The sequence below is a fragment of the Cololabis saira genome, chromosome 15 (assembly GCF_033807715.1).
Source record: "Cololabis saira isolate AMF1-May2022 chromosome 15, fColSai1.1, whole genome shotgun sequence".
Taxonomy (NCBI): domain Eukaryota; kingdom Metazoa; phylum Chordata; class Actinopteri; order Beloniformes; family Belonidae; genus Cololabis; species Cololabis saira.
This window is the reverse complement of record NC_084601.1, coordinates 30,051,633-30,066,166: the sequence shown is the minus strand read 5'-3', so window position 1 is coordinate 30,066,166 and position 14,534 is coordinate 30,051,633. Positions and strand designations below refer to the sequence as shown.

Here is a 14,534-nt window from a genome sequence, read left to right as displayed (position 1 = left end):
AAACCTCCGTCTTCACGTCTGCTTGTAAACAGAGAGAAACAAACATTTAGGCTTCAGAACGTCACATTCAGCGACAGAAACGTCACCAGCGTCATGTGTGCCACCTGTGTTTACAATTTGTTTGGCCACCGTCAATATTTTCTTGTATTTTACCTGTTTTATATTCTAAAGTCACACTTAAAAGTAATTCCACTTCTCTGTCACTCCAAACGAAAGACTCTCGTTCCGTCTTGGAAGTAACTGGCAGTCCAGGCTGATTTATGGTTCCGCGTTACACCAACGCAGAGCCTACGGCGTAGGGTACGCGGCGACGCACACCGTACGTAGGCTACGCCGTCGATTTAACGCGGAACCATATTATTCAGGGTTCACACGTGTCATTTGTTGACGTTTTTTTCCAGGATTCCGATTGGCTAGCATGACTTTTTGCTTCTCGTTACACTGCCGCCTGTAGGTTTGGCTGTTCATAGCACCTTAACAGCGTATTTATGCGGGTTCAGGTAAACGAGAGTATTTTTCAAAACGTAGAGGGGGAAATATCTGTTTTTGTAAATATGTGTAAACGTGTAAACGTGGACGACAGGAGCAGAATCTGAACGGCTCGTAGATCCACATCACGCTGGATGGCTCATCCGGGCGGCTGTACAGACACTGCAGAATTTGGTTGCTTTCCTCCTTCTCTGAGTTGGCAGGCTGAGGGGAGACCACTTTATACATGTTAAAGGAAGAGAAAACATGTTTTCCATAATAGGTCTCCTTTAAGGGGTTCAGGAATTCAGGGGTTCTGGGGGTCTAGGGATGTAGGGGGTCCGTGGGTCCAGTGTGAGTTCTGAACCCGACTGTTCTCAGATCTGGATGCTGACGGGGGACAAGCTGGAGACGGCGACCTGCATCGCCAAGAGTTCCCACCTGGTGTCCAGGAACCAGAACATCCACGTCTTCAAGCCGGTACGGTGCCCCCCAAACCCAACCCCCCTAAACCCAACCCCCACCCACCCAGGACTCCTGGTCCCGGTACTAACCCTGCCCCCCCCCAGGTCACCAGCCGCGGGGAGGCCCACCTGGAGCTCAACGCCTTCCGGAGGAAGCACGACTGCGCGCTGGTGGTGTCCGGAGACTCTCTGGAGGTCAGCAGCAGGTTCTGGTCCCCCAGCCCGGTTCTGGACCCCCATCCCGGCTCTGGACCCCCACTAACCCCCGGTTCTGGTCCCCCCAGGTCTGCCTCCGGTACTACGAGCACGAGTTCGTGGAGCTGGCCTGCCAGTGTCCCGCCGTGGTCTGCTGCCGCTGCTCCCCGACCCAGAAGGCCCAGATCGTCCGGCTGCTGCAGCAGCACACGGCCAACCGGACCTGCGCCATCGGTGGGAACCGGAGGGGGGGTTTGAACAAAAACGTTGCAGTAAATAGTAATAATATAATTAAAATATTTAGCTCAGGTTACCATCAATTTATACAGTCTCTTACGAAAATGAAATGACATCATGCTCAAAATGGAAGTTATATTAGATGGTCATAACACAGCTGGAATATTTAGCTCAGGATACCATCAGTTTACACGCTCTTACAAAAATGAAATTACTCGGCGATTGAGCCTGGCATACTGGATGTGCTGGTATGGGTAGATTGAAAGAAAGACACTACATTAACAAGGAAATACATATTGTACTGTGCGCATATTTAAATTGTGTTCTTTGTTGAATTTTATGCTCCTTTATATAGGCTACCACTTTGTTTTCAAACATCCGTAGGATGATCATTCCCAAACTTATAATACCGGTACGTAACATTTTGATCTGACTAGGAATTTTGTAAATTGAAATGTTAAATAAAGTTTATAAAAAAAAAACAAAAAAAAAACATTTTGATCTCACGTGTTTCCGGTTTCTGCCAAGTGCTGTCCCATTCCTATTTATACCATTTGGAGCCCTCACACCCTCTCACACTTAATCACGTACAGCTGACGTCACTAAAGTATGTGAGGGTTCAGGGCTTGAGGGTTTAGGGTGGAGATTGGAATTCAGCCTTACAGAAATAATCTGATGCAGTTCCTGCTTGTGTCCACAAGGGGGCGACCACGGCCCTCTTTAAACTGCGATGTCACTTACTTTGTGTCTCTTTTGAGTGACAGGAGACGGAGGAAATGATGTCAGCATGATCCAGGCGGCAGACTGCGGCATCGGGATCGAGGGAAAGGTGAGAGCTCGATCACAAGAAGCGCTTAACCCTAAAGTCCCTTTTATTGTTGGATATTTCTAATTAAACTTTAAATAATTATTTTCCGATCGGAGATAATGAGTTTAAAGTAGTGGGTCGCTGTTACCGGCTGTTTCACGACCACATCAGGTCTGAATTTGAGGATTCAGGCATCAGCCGGTCGTGCTGATTCTCCTCCTCCGTACAGAGATTTACTCTGGTAGGTGTCAGTGTCAGTGGTGTCAGTGGTTCTGCAGCCATCTGGGTTGTTGTGATGACTCATACAGGAGCGGTGCGTTCTGTACCGCGGTTGGTTCGGTACGTTCTGTACCAGGAGTATGTTCTGTACCAAGATTAGTTTGGTATGTTCTCTACCAGGATTTGTTCGGTACGTTCTGTACCAGGATTGGTTCGGTACGTTCTCTACCAGGATTGGTTCGGTACGTTCTATACCAGGATTGGTTTGGTACCAGGATTGGTTCGGTATCTTCTGTACAGTGGTTGGTTCGGTATGTTCTGTACCAGGATTAGTTTGGTATGTTCTCTACCAGGATTGGTTCGGTACGATCTGTACCGTGGTTGGTTCGGTACATACTGTACCAGGGTTGGTTTGGTATATTCTGTACCAGCATTAGTTTGATACGTTCTGTACCAGGATTGGTTTGGTACCAGGATTGGTTCGGTATGTTCTGTACCAGGATTAGTTTGGTATGTTCTCCACCGTGTTAGGTTTGGTACGTTCTGTACCAGGATTGGTTCGGGATATTCTATACCAGGATTAGTTTGGTACATTCTCTACCAGGATTAGTTTGGTATGTTCGGTACTGTGGTAGATTTCGTACGTTCTGCACAGTGGTTGGTTCGATACGTTCTGTACCAGGATTAGTTTGGTATGTTCGGTACTGTGGTAGATTTCGTACGTTCTGCACAGTGGTTGGTTCGATACGTTCTGTACCAGGATTAGTTTGGTATGTTCGGTACTGTGGTAGGTTTGGTACATTCTGCACCAGGATTGGGGACATTTTGATTGGCTTGGTACACTCTGTACCAAGTACACTGTACCAGAATTGGTTCGGGATATTCTGTACCAGGATTGGTTTGGTACGTTCTGCACCAGGATTGGTTTGGTACGTTCTGTACCAGGATTGGTTTGGTACGTTCTGCACCAGGATTGGTTTGCTACGTTCTGTACCAGGATTGGTTTGGTACGTTCTGCACCAGGATTGGTTTGGTACGTTCTGTACCAGGATTGGTTTGGTACATTCTCTACCGGGATTAGTTGGGTATGTTCGGTACCGTGGTAGGTTTGGTACGTTCTGTACCAGGATTAGTTCGGTACGTTCTGCACCGTGGTTGGTTCGGTACGTTCTGTACCTGGATTGGGGACATTTTGATTGGCTTGGTAGACTCCGTACCGTGATTGGGGGGGTTCTGACCCGTACTGACCCGTCTAATCAGAACTGTTCTGATCTGCCCCCAGGAGGGGAAGCAGGCGTCTCTGGCCGCCGACTTCTCCATCACCCAGTTCAAGCACGTGGGCCGGCTGCTGATGGTCCACGGCAGGAACAGCTACAAGCGCTCGGCGGCGCTGGGCCAGTTCGTCATGCACCGGGGCATGATCATCTCCACCATGCAGGTACCGCCGACCCGCCGGCCCGGTGACCCGGGTCACCAACGACCCGGGTCTCCAACGTCCCGGGTCCCCGTCCTGCTCTCTAACCTCCTGTTTCCCCCCAGGCCGTCTTCTCCTCCATCTTCTACTTCGCCTCGGTGCCGCTGTACCAGGGCTTCCTCATGGTCGGGTACGTAGACCCGGACGACCCGGTCCGGTCCTAGCAGCACCGCTGGTTCTGATGATCCGGTTCTGGACCGGCGGACTCTGGGGGGAGACTTTAATCTGAGTCTTTAATCTGAGTCTTTAATCTGAGTCTTCAGTCCGGTTCTCATGGTCCTGGTCCACGTGGTCGCCTCAGGTAATGGAGACCCCCATCTGGTTTCCTCAGGAATCTCTAGTTTCTTCAGGAATCTCTGTAGTTTCTTCAGGAATCTCTGTAGTTTCTTCAGGAATCTTCGTAGTTTCTTCAGGAATCTCTGTAGTTTCTTCAGGAATCTCTGTAGTTTCTTCAGGAATCTTCGTAGTTTCTTCAGGAATCTCTGTAGTTTCTTCAGGAATCTTCGTAGTTTCTTCAGGAATCTCTGTAGTTTCCTCAGGAATCTCTGTAGTTTCCTCAGGAATCTCTGTAGTTTCCTCAGGAATCTCTGTAGTTTCCTCAGGAATCTCCGTAGTTTCCTCACGTCTCTGTAGTTTCTTCAGGAATCTTCGTAGTTTCTTCAGGAATCTTCGTAGTTTCTTCAGGAATCTCTGCAGTTTCCTCACATCTCCGTAGTTTCTTCACGTCTCCGTAGTTTCTTCAGGAATATCCGTAGTTTCCTCAGGAATCTCTGTTGTTTCTTCAGCAATCTCCGTAGTTTCCTCAGGAATCTCCTTAGTTTCCTCACGTCTCCGTAGTTTCCTCACCTCTCTGTAGTTTCTTCAGGAATCTTCGTAGTTTCCTCAGGAATATCCGTAGTTTCCTCAGGAATCTCTGTTGTTTCTTCAGCAATCTCCGTAGTTTCCTCAGGAATCTCCTTAGTTTCCTCACGTCTCCGTAGTTTCCTCACCTCTCTGTAGTTTCTTCAGGAATCTTCGTAGTTTCCTCAGGAATCTTCGTAGTTTCCTCAGGAATCTTCGTAGTTTCCTCAGGAATCTTCGTAGTTCCCTCAGGAATCTCTGTAGTTTCCTCAGGAATCTCCTTAGTTTCCTCACGTCTCCGTAGTTTCCTCACCTCTCTGTAGTTTCTTCAGGAATCTTCGTAGTTTCCTCAGGAATCTTCGTAGTTTCCTCAGGAATCTTTGTAGTTCCCTCTGGAATCTTTGTAGTTCCCTCAGGAATCTTCGTAGTTCCCTCAGGAATCTTCGTAGTTCCCTCAGGAATCTTCGTAGTTCCCTCAGGAATCTTCGTAGTTTCCTCAGGAATCTCTGCAGTTTCCTCACATCTCCGTAGTTTCTTCACGTCTCCGTAGTTTCTTCAGGAATATCCGTAGTTTCCTCAGGAATCTCTGTTGTTTCTTCAGCAATCTCCGTAGTTTCCTCAGGAATCTCCTTAGTTTCCTCACGTCTCCGTAGTTTCCTCACCTCTCTGTAGTTTCTTCAGGAATCTTCGTAGTTTCCTCAGGAATATCCGTAGTTTCCTCAGGAATCTCTGTTGTTTCTTCAGCAATCTCCGTAGTTTCCTCAGGAATCTCCTTAGTTTCCTCACGTCTCCGTAGTTTCCTCACCTCTCTGTAGTTTCTTCAGGAATCTTCGTAGTTTCCTCAGGAATCTTCGTAGTTTCCTCAGGAATCTTCGTAGTTTCCTCAGGAATCTTCGTAGTTCCCTCAGGAATCTCTGTAGTTTCCTCAGGAATCTCCTTAGTTTCCTCACGTCTCCGTAGTTTCCTCACCTCTCTGTAGTTTCTTCAGGAATCTTCGTAGTTTCCTCAGGAATCTTCGTAGTTTCCTCAGGAATCTTTGTAGTTCCCTCTGGAATCTTTGTAGTTCCCTCAGGAATCTTCGTAGTTCCCTCAGGAATCTTCGTAGTTCCCTCAGGAATCTTCGTAGTTCCCTCAGGAATCTTCGTAGTTTCCTCAGGAATCTCTGCAGTTTCCTCACATCTCCGTAGTTTCTTCACATCTCCGTAGTTTCTTCAGGAATCTCTGTAGTTTCCTCAGGAATCTCCGTAGTTTCCTCAGGAATCTCCGTAGTTTCCTCACGTCTCTGTAGTTACTTCAGGAATCTCTGTAGTTTCCTCAGGAATCTCCTTAGTTTCCTCACGTCTCCGTAGTTTCCTCACGTCTCTGTAGTTTCTTCAGGAATCTTCGTAGTTTCCTCAGGAATCTTCGTAGTTTCCTCAGGAATCTTCGTAGTTCCCTCAGGAATCTTCGTAGTTTCCCGAGGAATCTCCATAGTTTCCTCACGTCTATTTTAGTTTCTTCAGGAATCTTCGTAGTTTTCCTTAGGAATTGCCTTAGTTTCCTCACCTCTCTGTAGTTTCCTCACGTCTCTGTAGTTTCTTCAGGAATCTTCGTAGTTTTCCTCAGGAATCTCCTTAGTTTCCTCACGTCTCTGTAGTTTCTTCAGGAATCTCCGTAGTTTCCTCACGTCTCTGTAGTTTCTTCAGGAATCTCCGTAGTTTCCTCACGTCTCTGTAGTTTCTTCAGGAATCTCCGTAGTTTCCTCACGTCTCTGTAGTTTCTTCAGGAATCTCCGTAGTTTCCTCACGTCTCCGTAGTTTCTTCAGGAATCTCCGTAGTTTCCTCACGTCTCTGTAGTTTCTTCAGGAATCTTCGTAGTTTCTTCAGGAATCTTCGTAGTTTCTTCAGGAATCTTCGTAGTTTCCTCAGGAATCTCCATAGTTTCCTCAGGAATCTCATTTACACCAGAACCAGTCCGACCTCGGAGCTAAACTAAATGCATCAGATAGTCCTTCAAATGAGGCTGAGACTGTTTGAACGTGTTGAACGGACCGTTTCATCAGAACCAGAACCTCCTGCTGGGGTCCAGGTGTGGTTGGTGTCCCCAGGTGACCTCTGACCCCTGACCTTTAACCCTGACCTTTGACCTCTGACCTCTGCAGCTACGCCACCATCTACACCATGTTCCCCGTGTTCTCGCTGGTCCTGGACCAGGACGTGGCGCCGGAGATGGCGCTGCTCTACCCAGAACTCTACAAGGACCTCACCAAGGTGCAGTAACCTCAGTAACCACCCGTCCTGACCCGGTTCTGACCCGGTTCTGACCCGGTTCTGACCTGGTTCTGACTAACTGGACCCGGTTCTGTTGCAGGGCCGCTCCCTGTCCTTCAAGACCTTCCTCATCTGGGTTCTGATCAGCATCTATCAAGGTGAGACCTGCTTCCTTCAGGCTGGATTATGGTTCTGTGTTAAATCCACGCCGAGCGTGCGCCGCAGGTTGCGCCTCAATCAGCACCCACGGCGCACGCCACGCCGTCGCTTGACGCACCGCCAAAAAATTGTAACTACGCATCAAGAGGTCGCAGACCTAACGCAGACCGAGAGGGCTGTGATTGGTTTGCTTGGTAGCAACTAGGGATGGGCGGTATCGACTAAAACATTTATCACGATAATTTCTGGCATTTATCCCGATAACGATAAAAAAAATACCTTTTTAACTATAAATCTATCACCACATTCAATTCAATTCAATTTTATTTATTTAGCGTCTAATACAACAGAGTTGTCTCTAGACGCTTTCCAGAGACCCATACCCAGAACATGACCCCCGAGCAGTTATTACATAAACAATGGCAGGTAAAAACTCCCATAGTGGGAGAAAAACCTTAAGCCTAACAGTGGCAAGGAAAAACTCCCCTTTAGGAGGGAAGAAACCTTGAGCAGGACCAGGCTCGTTCAGTCTTTGGAGCCCCCAAAACACTGCTCTGAAAGAATACTAAATGCTACTAAACTACACCAATTAAATTGAATTAATAAAAAACAATTAAATTAGTACACCTGTACTGCAAAACTGTAATGACTCAAATGAAACAAGTTTGAAATATAAGAACAGATTCAACATTTATTCTAACTGTATGGCTTAAACAGTGGGATAACAGTGCAAACAGCAAAAGTACCATTGTCCTTCAAGTTTTCATAGCTTATAAAATCACAAAGTAGAAAAAAATACAACCTGATAAATAAAGAAACAGTATTGCCATCCTTTGCACTCACTGTTTTTTTGCAGACTCTGCATATAATAGATGATGTTTGCTCCTCGTCACTCTTTTTAAATCCAAACCAGTTCCAGATAACGGAGCTGAAGCCTCGTTTAACAACGAGCTCCTCGCTCTCAGATCCGCCTTCCGCCATGTTTGTTACACAAAAACATCATCAACGGGAATTTATCGTTTTTACCACGAGATGACAAATTCTTACCGTGGGGAATTCTTTTGACGGTATATCGTGAACGGTAAAATATCGCCCATTCCTAGTAGCAACGCATTTCCGGTTTCGGTTCGTGAAGCAGTAGTGAACTTTCAGCGCTTTTCTTCGTGTGTGTGATTTTTTTGGGGTTTTTTTTTTTTTTGTTTTGGTTTTTTGCACAATAGTTGTCCTTATCTCTTTGATTCACTGTGACCGGAAAAGTCGGATAAACCTTTCAGGAAAAGAACGCACCACCCTAGCGCTCTCGGAGGGTACTGCACCGCGGCAAAATGGAGTGACAGAGAAGTCCGGAGGGTTCACGACAGCGCCACGACAGCGTCACGGCAGCGGCGTGTGCTCTGCGTTGGTGGAACGCAGAACCATAATCCAGGCTTTATCCAGAACCAACCCGTCGCCGCTCTGGAACCCTGGTGCCGTCCCGGTCCCCCCAGGGCCTCCCACCAGGCCTCCCCAGACCTCCCGGGTTCTCAGCCTCTCATATGTCCCGTAAATCGATATTTCTGGACCGCTAAGCCGAGCAGCGCTGTGAGAACGGTCCGCTAAGCCGCTGGAGCACGACTTCCTGCCAGCGCCGGCTAATTAAAGTCCGGCGGCGGGTCGGAGGAGAAACACGCGGCGCCGAACCGGATTAGCCGGTCCGGACTGGCAGGAATGCTGCATGAAAAACCAGGATGTGATGGGAGGTCTAGGCGGCGCCGGGGTCGAGGGAGTCTAGACATTTACTGAATATCGTCATTAACAAGCCTTTATCACCTGAGGAAAACGAGACGCAACGAAAATGCTGCTCATGTGACCATAACGATAATTAAATATATAATGCAATATTGTAGAGGAATAGACACTAGACTAAAATGTAGATTACAAAATATAAACTTGTTGAAACGATCGTTTCGTTTCATAGACGTGGAAAAGTGTCGTCAAAGACGGGGAGAAATGCAGAAAAATAAAAGTTGTAAACTCAAATTAGAGTCTTCTGTATGTGGAATGAATGTATTCTTGAGTCTTTAAGGTAACAATAATATAATAATAAGATAACCTTGTTTGAATTGTAAAATGGGTTTGGATAAATACTATTTGACTAAAACTAGACTAAAATGGACAAATCTGACTAAAATGAGACTAAAATGCTCAGACTTTTAGTCGACTAAAACGTGACTAAAACTAATAAAAACTAAAATGATAGTTTGACCCACAGACTAGACTAAAACTAGAACTGAAACAGACTGACAGAAACAACACTACCTCCATCCATCATTCATCAATCCGTGTCAGAAACGGGTCGGTGTCGCTAATCAATAATAATATGCAGTAAAAGAATATGTAAATATTATGATAATGGAAACTCGTTGCCATGGCGATGGGTCCAGTCTGACCCGGTTCTGTCTGACCCGGTTCTGTCTGACCCGGTTCTCCCCAGGCGGGATCCTGATGTACGGAGCGCTGCTGCTGTTTGAGTCCGAGTTCGTCCACGTGGTGGCGATCTCCTTCACAGCGCTGGTTCTGACGGAGCTGCTGATGGTGGCGCTGACGGTCCGGACCTGGCACTGGCTCATGGTTCTGGCCCAGTTCTTCAGCCTGGGCTGCTACCTGGCCTCGCTGGCCTTCCTCAACGAGTACTTCGGTGGGTCCCCGGTTCTGACCCGCTTACCTTCTGGTAAAGGTGTCTGGTGGATCTGGACCGGTCTGGATCTGGTTCTGGACCGGTCTGGATCTGGTTCTGGACCGCCACAAACCAAACCTGTTTATTTCCAGATGTTTTGCTGTTTCTGGGTCAGAAGTGTTTAGATGGTGAATTAAGAGGTCTGGTGGACCAGATCTGGTCCTGATCTGGTCCAGATCTGGTTCTGATCTGGTCCTGATCTGGTCCTGATGGGGAATTCGCACCGAGACCTCTGCAGAACCCAGTCTGGTTTCTGGTCTGAACCCGGTTCTGGAGACAGAACAACCCAGAACCACGACTGAACCAGGACCTGGACCCGGACTCCGGACCTCAGATCGTCCGACCCGGTGTTCTTCCAATCCTTGCTACCTGCCGAGAAAAGCTACTTAATTGTTCTGCGCATGCGCACAGTCGATTTTCAAAGTTTGATTGGCACGACAATCATTTCTTACACGATGTAAAATTGATAATATGGGATGTTGAGTATTTGATCCTTCAAAATACCCATGACATGAATTCCATTACACTTTGAACATTATACGATAAAGAGAAAAGAAAACAACAATTCTATCGCTTTATTTGATATTCATTGAGTCATTTGCCTTTTATTTAACCAGTCAGGTCATTAATAACACATTCTTATTTACAATGACGGCCACTTGGGGGGAAAGGAAATGGTTTAGGGAGTAGAACACAGTAAACTTGTAGCTCTACAAAGGTAAAAAACTAGCAGCAGAAATTGGCAGAACACCGGTGTAGATTTGTTAGTTTATGTTTATATTTATGTTGATGTTTATATTTATATTTTTGTTTACCATCAAATTCTTCTGACCCTGAAAGTGTTTTTGAGATCTCACCCCCCCCCCCCCCCCCCCCCCTCTCTGTGTTCTGCCCTGTCCCGGTCCTTGTTCTGGTTCTTGTTTCCTGCTTAACTTTGTTCTCGTGTTTCTGCTCTGCGTCCCGGTCCTGGTTCTGGATCACGGTCCCGGTCTTGGTTCTGGTTCTTGTTTCCTCTCTGCTTAACTTCTTCTCTGGTGTTTCTGCTCTGCTCCCTGTCCCGGTTCTGGTTCTGGTGGGTCCAGGTTTGGGCCGGGTCTCCTCCGGAGCCTTCCTGGGTAGGTCTGCCCCCCCCTGTCTCTCTGTGGCTTGTGTTCGTGTTCCCCCCCTTATGGGCTCAAATTAAAGCCATAAATATTTTGTATCTGTAAATAAACTTTGTACTTGTATAAATATTTTGTGCATTTGCAAAAACTATTTGTACCTGTAGAAATATTTTGTGCATGTGTAGAACATTTTTGTAGCTGTGGAATTAATTCGTCTGTGAGCAACATTGGATATACAAAGCTACACACTTTTTTTTTACAACTAGGAGTTATGGCGAATTATGGCAGTGTTTTGACGTGCCAAAACTAAGAGCCAATCAGAGATCTTTGGCACGGGTTTCAAAGCGTTTCTGGAGAGCCAATCAGCACATTGCATCGCCTACTGACGTCGCCGCCATATTGGATGTGGCAAGACTGGGCTGCAAACTAATACAAGTACATGGACTTATTTTCATAAAGCGCCTTTCTACAAAGAAATTTACGTTTTACGTCTCATTTATTCATTCACACACGCACTAATATACTTGGGAAACAGTTAAACAGTTAGGCACCAAATATAATATATTTAGATTTCTCAGGCGGCAAAAATAAGAACTTTATTGATCCCACATAGGAGTAATTCATGTTATATCAGCTATAGAGAACAAGGTAGTGCCGAAAAACAATATATATCCCCCCGTGCCAAAGATCGCTGATTGGCTCTTATTATTGGCACGTCAAAACAGTGCCATAATTCTCCGTAATTCGTAGTTGTAAAAAAAGTTTGTAGCTTTTGTCAAAAAAGTTTGTAGCTTTGTATATCCAATGTTGCTCACAGACGAATTAATTCCACAGCTACAAAAATGTTCTACACATGCACAAAATATTTCTACAAGTACAAAGTTTATTTACAGATACAAAATATTTATGGCTTTAATTTGAGCCCATACCCCCTGAGGTTCTGACCCGTGTGTGTGTGTGTCCACCCCCATCATGAGGTTCTGACCCGTGTCTCCGGTTCCCCCCAGACCGGGCCTTCATCTCCACCTGGCCGTTCCTGTGGAAGGTTTCGTCGGTGACTCTGGTCTCCTGCCTGCCGCTTTACCTGCTCAAGTACCTGCAGCGCAAGTTCTCCCCGCCCAGCTACTCCAAGCTGTCCACCTGACCCGGTACCGACCCGTACCTGGACCCGACCCGGTACCGGCCCGGGCCGGCCCTCCGGATGCTCTGCACCTTTCCTTTCCCTCGGCTCGCCGACCCGGGTTCGGGTCCAGGTGACCCGCGCGGGTCCGGAAACCACTGGAATTCTGGGAAACCGGCACAAACCAGGACTTGTTTGGGTTTTTCTCGCCACGACTCGGACCGAGAGACGGAGACGTTCGGCCCGTCGGGTCAGAACCGGGTCAGTCTGCCTTCTTTCTGTATTAAATCTCCGGGTCGACGGCGCCGCCTGCAGCTTTTCTACGTCCAGGACGATTTTACGTTACTTTTTATCGATGGTATTTCTGGGCGAGACGAGAAGCTCGCTCCTCGCTGCTTTGGTGACCTTTGACCTCAGCCCCCCCCCCGACCAGAACCAGAACCGCTCCTGGAGGAATGAGTTTTATCATTCCCTCCGTTCATGGTGAAACCTGCCGGAGCTGCAGTACCAGCGCCGACCACAGGGGGGCGGCGGACCCACGGATTCTGATCATTCCTGAAGATTGTAAAGTTTTTAATTACTACTGAAGAAGAGGAGGTTTTTCTCGCCGTTGAAGGTTGAAACGTTACAATCATCCGAACATTTTTTCCAGATGCTTTTTCAACATTTTTAACAGTTTGTGTTATTTATAGAATTAATTAAAAGAAGCAATGAATGTTGATTTTTTTTTTTTTTTTTTATGTTTCATTTTTAATTAAAAGACTTCATATCAAAACATGAAAATAACAGAAATGATTTGAAGTGTGTGTGTGTCGTTACTTTTACTTAATTAATGTTTACATCCAGTTTTTTACTTTTGAATGAAGCTTAAAACTCAGGTTTCATTCTCGTGTAGTTTTGGGTTTGGACACCAGGTGGAGACAGAGACCAGATACTAGAGGTCTACGGCAGGTCTGCTTTCCTTATAGGAGGATTATAGGCTATAAATAGACCACTAATATTACAGGCTATAAATAGACCACTAATATTATAGGCTATAAATATACCATACATTAATATTATAGGCTATAAATAGACCATACATTAATATTATAGGCTATAAATATACCATACATTAATATTATAGGCTATAAATATACCATACATTAATATTATAGGCTATAAATAGACCATACAGTAATATTATAGGCTATAAATAGACCATACAGTAATATTATAGGCTATAAATAGACCATACAGTAATATTATAGGCTATAAATAGACCATACAAGGATGATTCTGCAGCTGCAATGATCAGATCGTTTAATCTGTAAGTCAATGACAACAAAAACAAACGAGACCTGGACCAGGACTGGATCCGGAGTAGGAGGTGGTGTCGGACACGCCTGGTCCCCGGCCCCGCCCATGGCCCAGCGTTGAAGACGTACTTTTTGGATGTAAAATCAGAACACGCCTCCTGGAGCAGGGGGGGGGGGGGGGGGTGACGACATCCACTGCCAATCCAGGAAGCAGGAACACCCGGAAACACACGTCAAGCACTGGAAATCTGCAACAAAAAAACCACAAACAAAACACGAAACCAGCACGGAGCTAACCAAAACAATAACAGCAATCGACCTAAATCTTGAGATCTGATCGCAGTCTGAGCTAAGCTACCGCTACCTAACCCCAAAAACTAGAGAGCCAGCATGCAGGTGAACAAGCCAGTGTGTGTGTGTGTGTGTGTGCAGAGCAACATTTTTAATCACAGAAGGAACCGTGAAATGCTATTAATAGAACCTAAAATACTCACTCACTCACTCACTCATCTTCTTCCGCTTATCCGTTACCGGGTCGTGGGGGCAGCAGCCTCAGCAGGGATGCCCAGACTTCCTTCACCCCAGACACTTCCTCCAGCTCCTCCGAGGGGAGTCCGAGACGTTCCCAGGCCAGCCGAGAGACATAGTCTCTCCAGCGTGTACTGGGTCTTCCTCGGGGTCTCCTCCCGGTGGGACATGCCTGGAACACCTCCCTAGGGAGGCGTCCAGGAGGATCCGGTACAGATGCCCAAGCCACCTCAGCTGACTCCTCTCAATGTGAAGGAGCAGCGGCTCGACTCCGAGCTCCTCCCGGGTGACCGAACTCCTCACCCTATCTCTAAGGGAGCGTCCAGCCACCCTGCGGAGGAAACTTATCTCGGCCACTTGTATCCGCGATCTTGTCCTTTCGGTCACTACCCAAAGTTCATGACCATAGGTGAGGGTAGGTGCGTAGATTGACCGGTAAATCGAGAGCTTCGCCTTTCGACTCAGCTCCTTCTTCACCACGACGGTCCAGTACCTCGACCGCATAACTGCGGACGCCGCGGCTCGCTTGGCCTGCCGGTACCCATCTACTACGTCAGGAGTCCCACAGGCTAACATAGCCCGGTAGGAATCCTTCTTCAGTCTGACGGCATCCTGTACTTCCGGTGTCCACCACCGGGTTCTAGGATTTCCGCCA

The 14,534-nt window shown here is 46.8% G+C and overlaps 1 protein-coding gene across 1 annotated transcript in view; it reads left to right on the top strand.

The window, feature by feature from the left end:
- atp9b (ATPase phospholipid transporting 9B) overlaps positions 1-12,828 on the top strand; it is a 63,127-nt gene extending 50,299 nt beyond the window's left edge. The window contains exons 20-30 of the mRNA XM_061741334.1: positions 850-948; positions 1,038-1,127; positions 1,217-1,361; positions 2,129-2,193; positions 3,674-3,829; positions 3,931-3,995; positions 6,847-6,955; positions 7,056-7,113; positions 9,588-9,791; positions 10,913-10,945; positions 11,941-12,828. Of these exons, the coding sequence (XP_061597318.1) occupies positions 850-948; positions 1,038-1,127; positions 1,217-1,361; positions 2,129-2,193; positions 3,674-3,829; positions 3,931-3,995; positions 6,847-6,955; positions 7,056-7,113; positions 9,588-9,791; positions 10,913-10,945; positions 11,941-12,077 (1,161 nt within the window). The 3' untranslated portion in view covers positions 12,078-12,828. The remainder of the gene's footprint in view (positions 1-849; positions 949-1,037; positions 1,128-1,216; positions 1,362-2,128; positions 2,194-3,673; positions 3,830-3,930; positions 3,996-6,846; positions 6,956-7,055; positions 7,114-9,587; positions 9,792-10,912; positions 10,946-11,940) is intronic.
- The last annotated feature ends 1,706 nt before the right edge of the window (positions 12,829-14,534 follow it).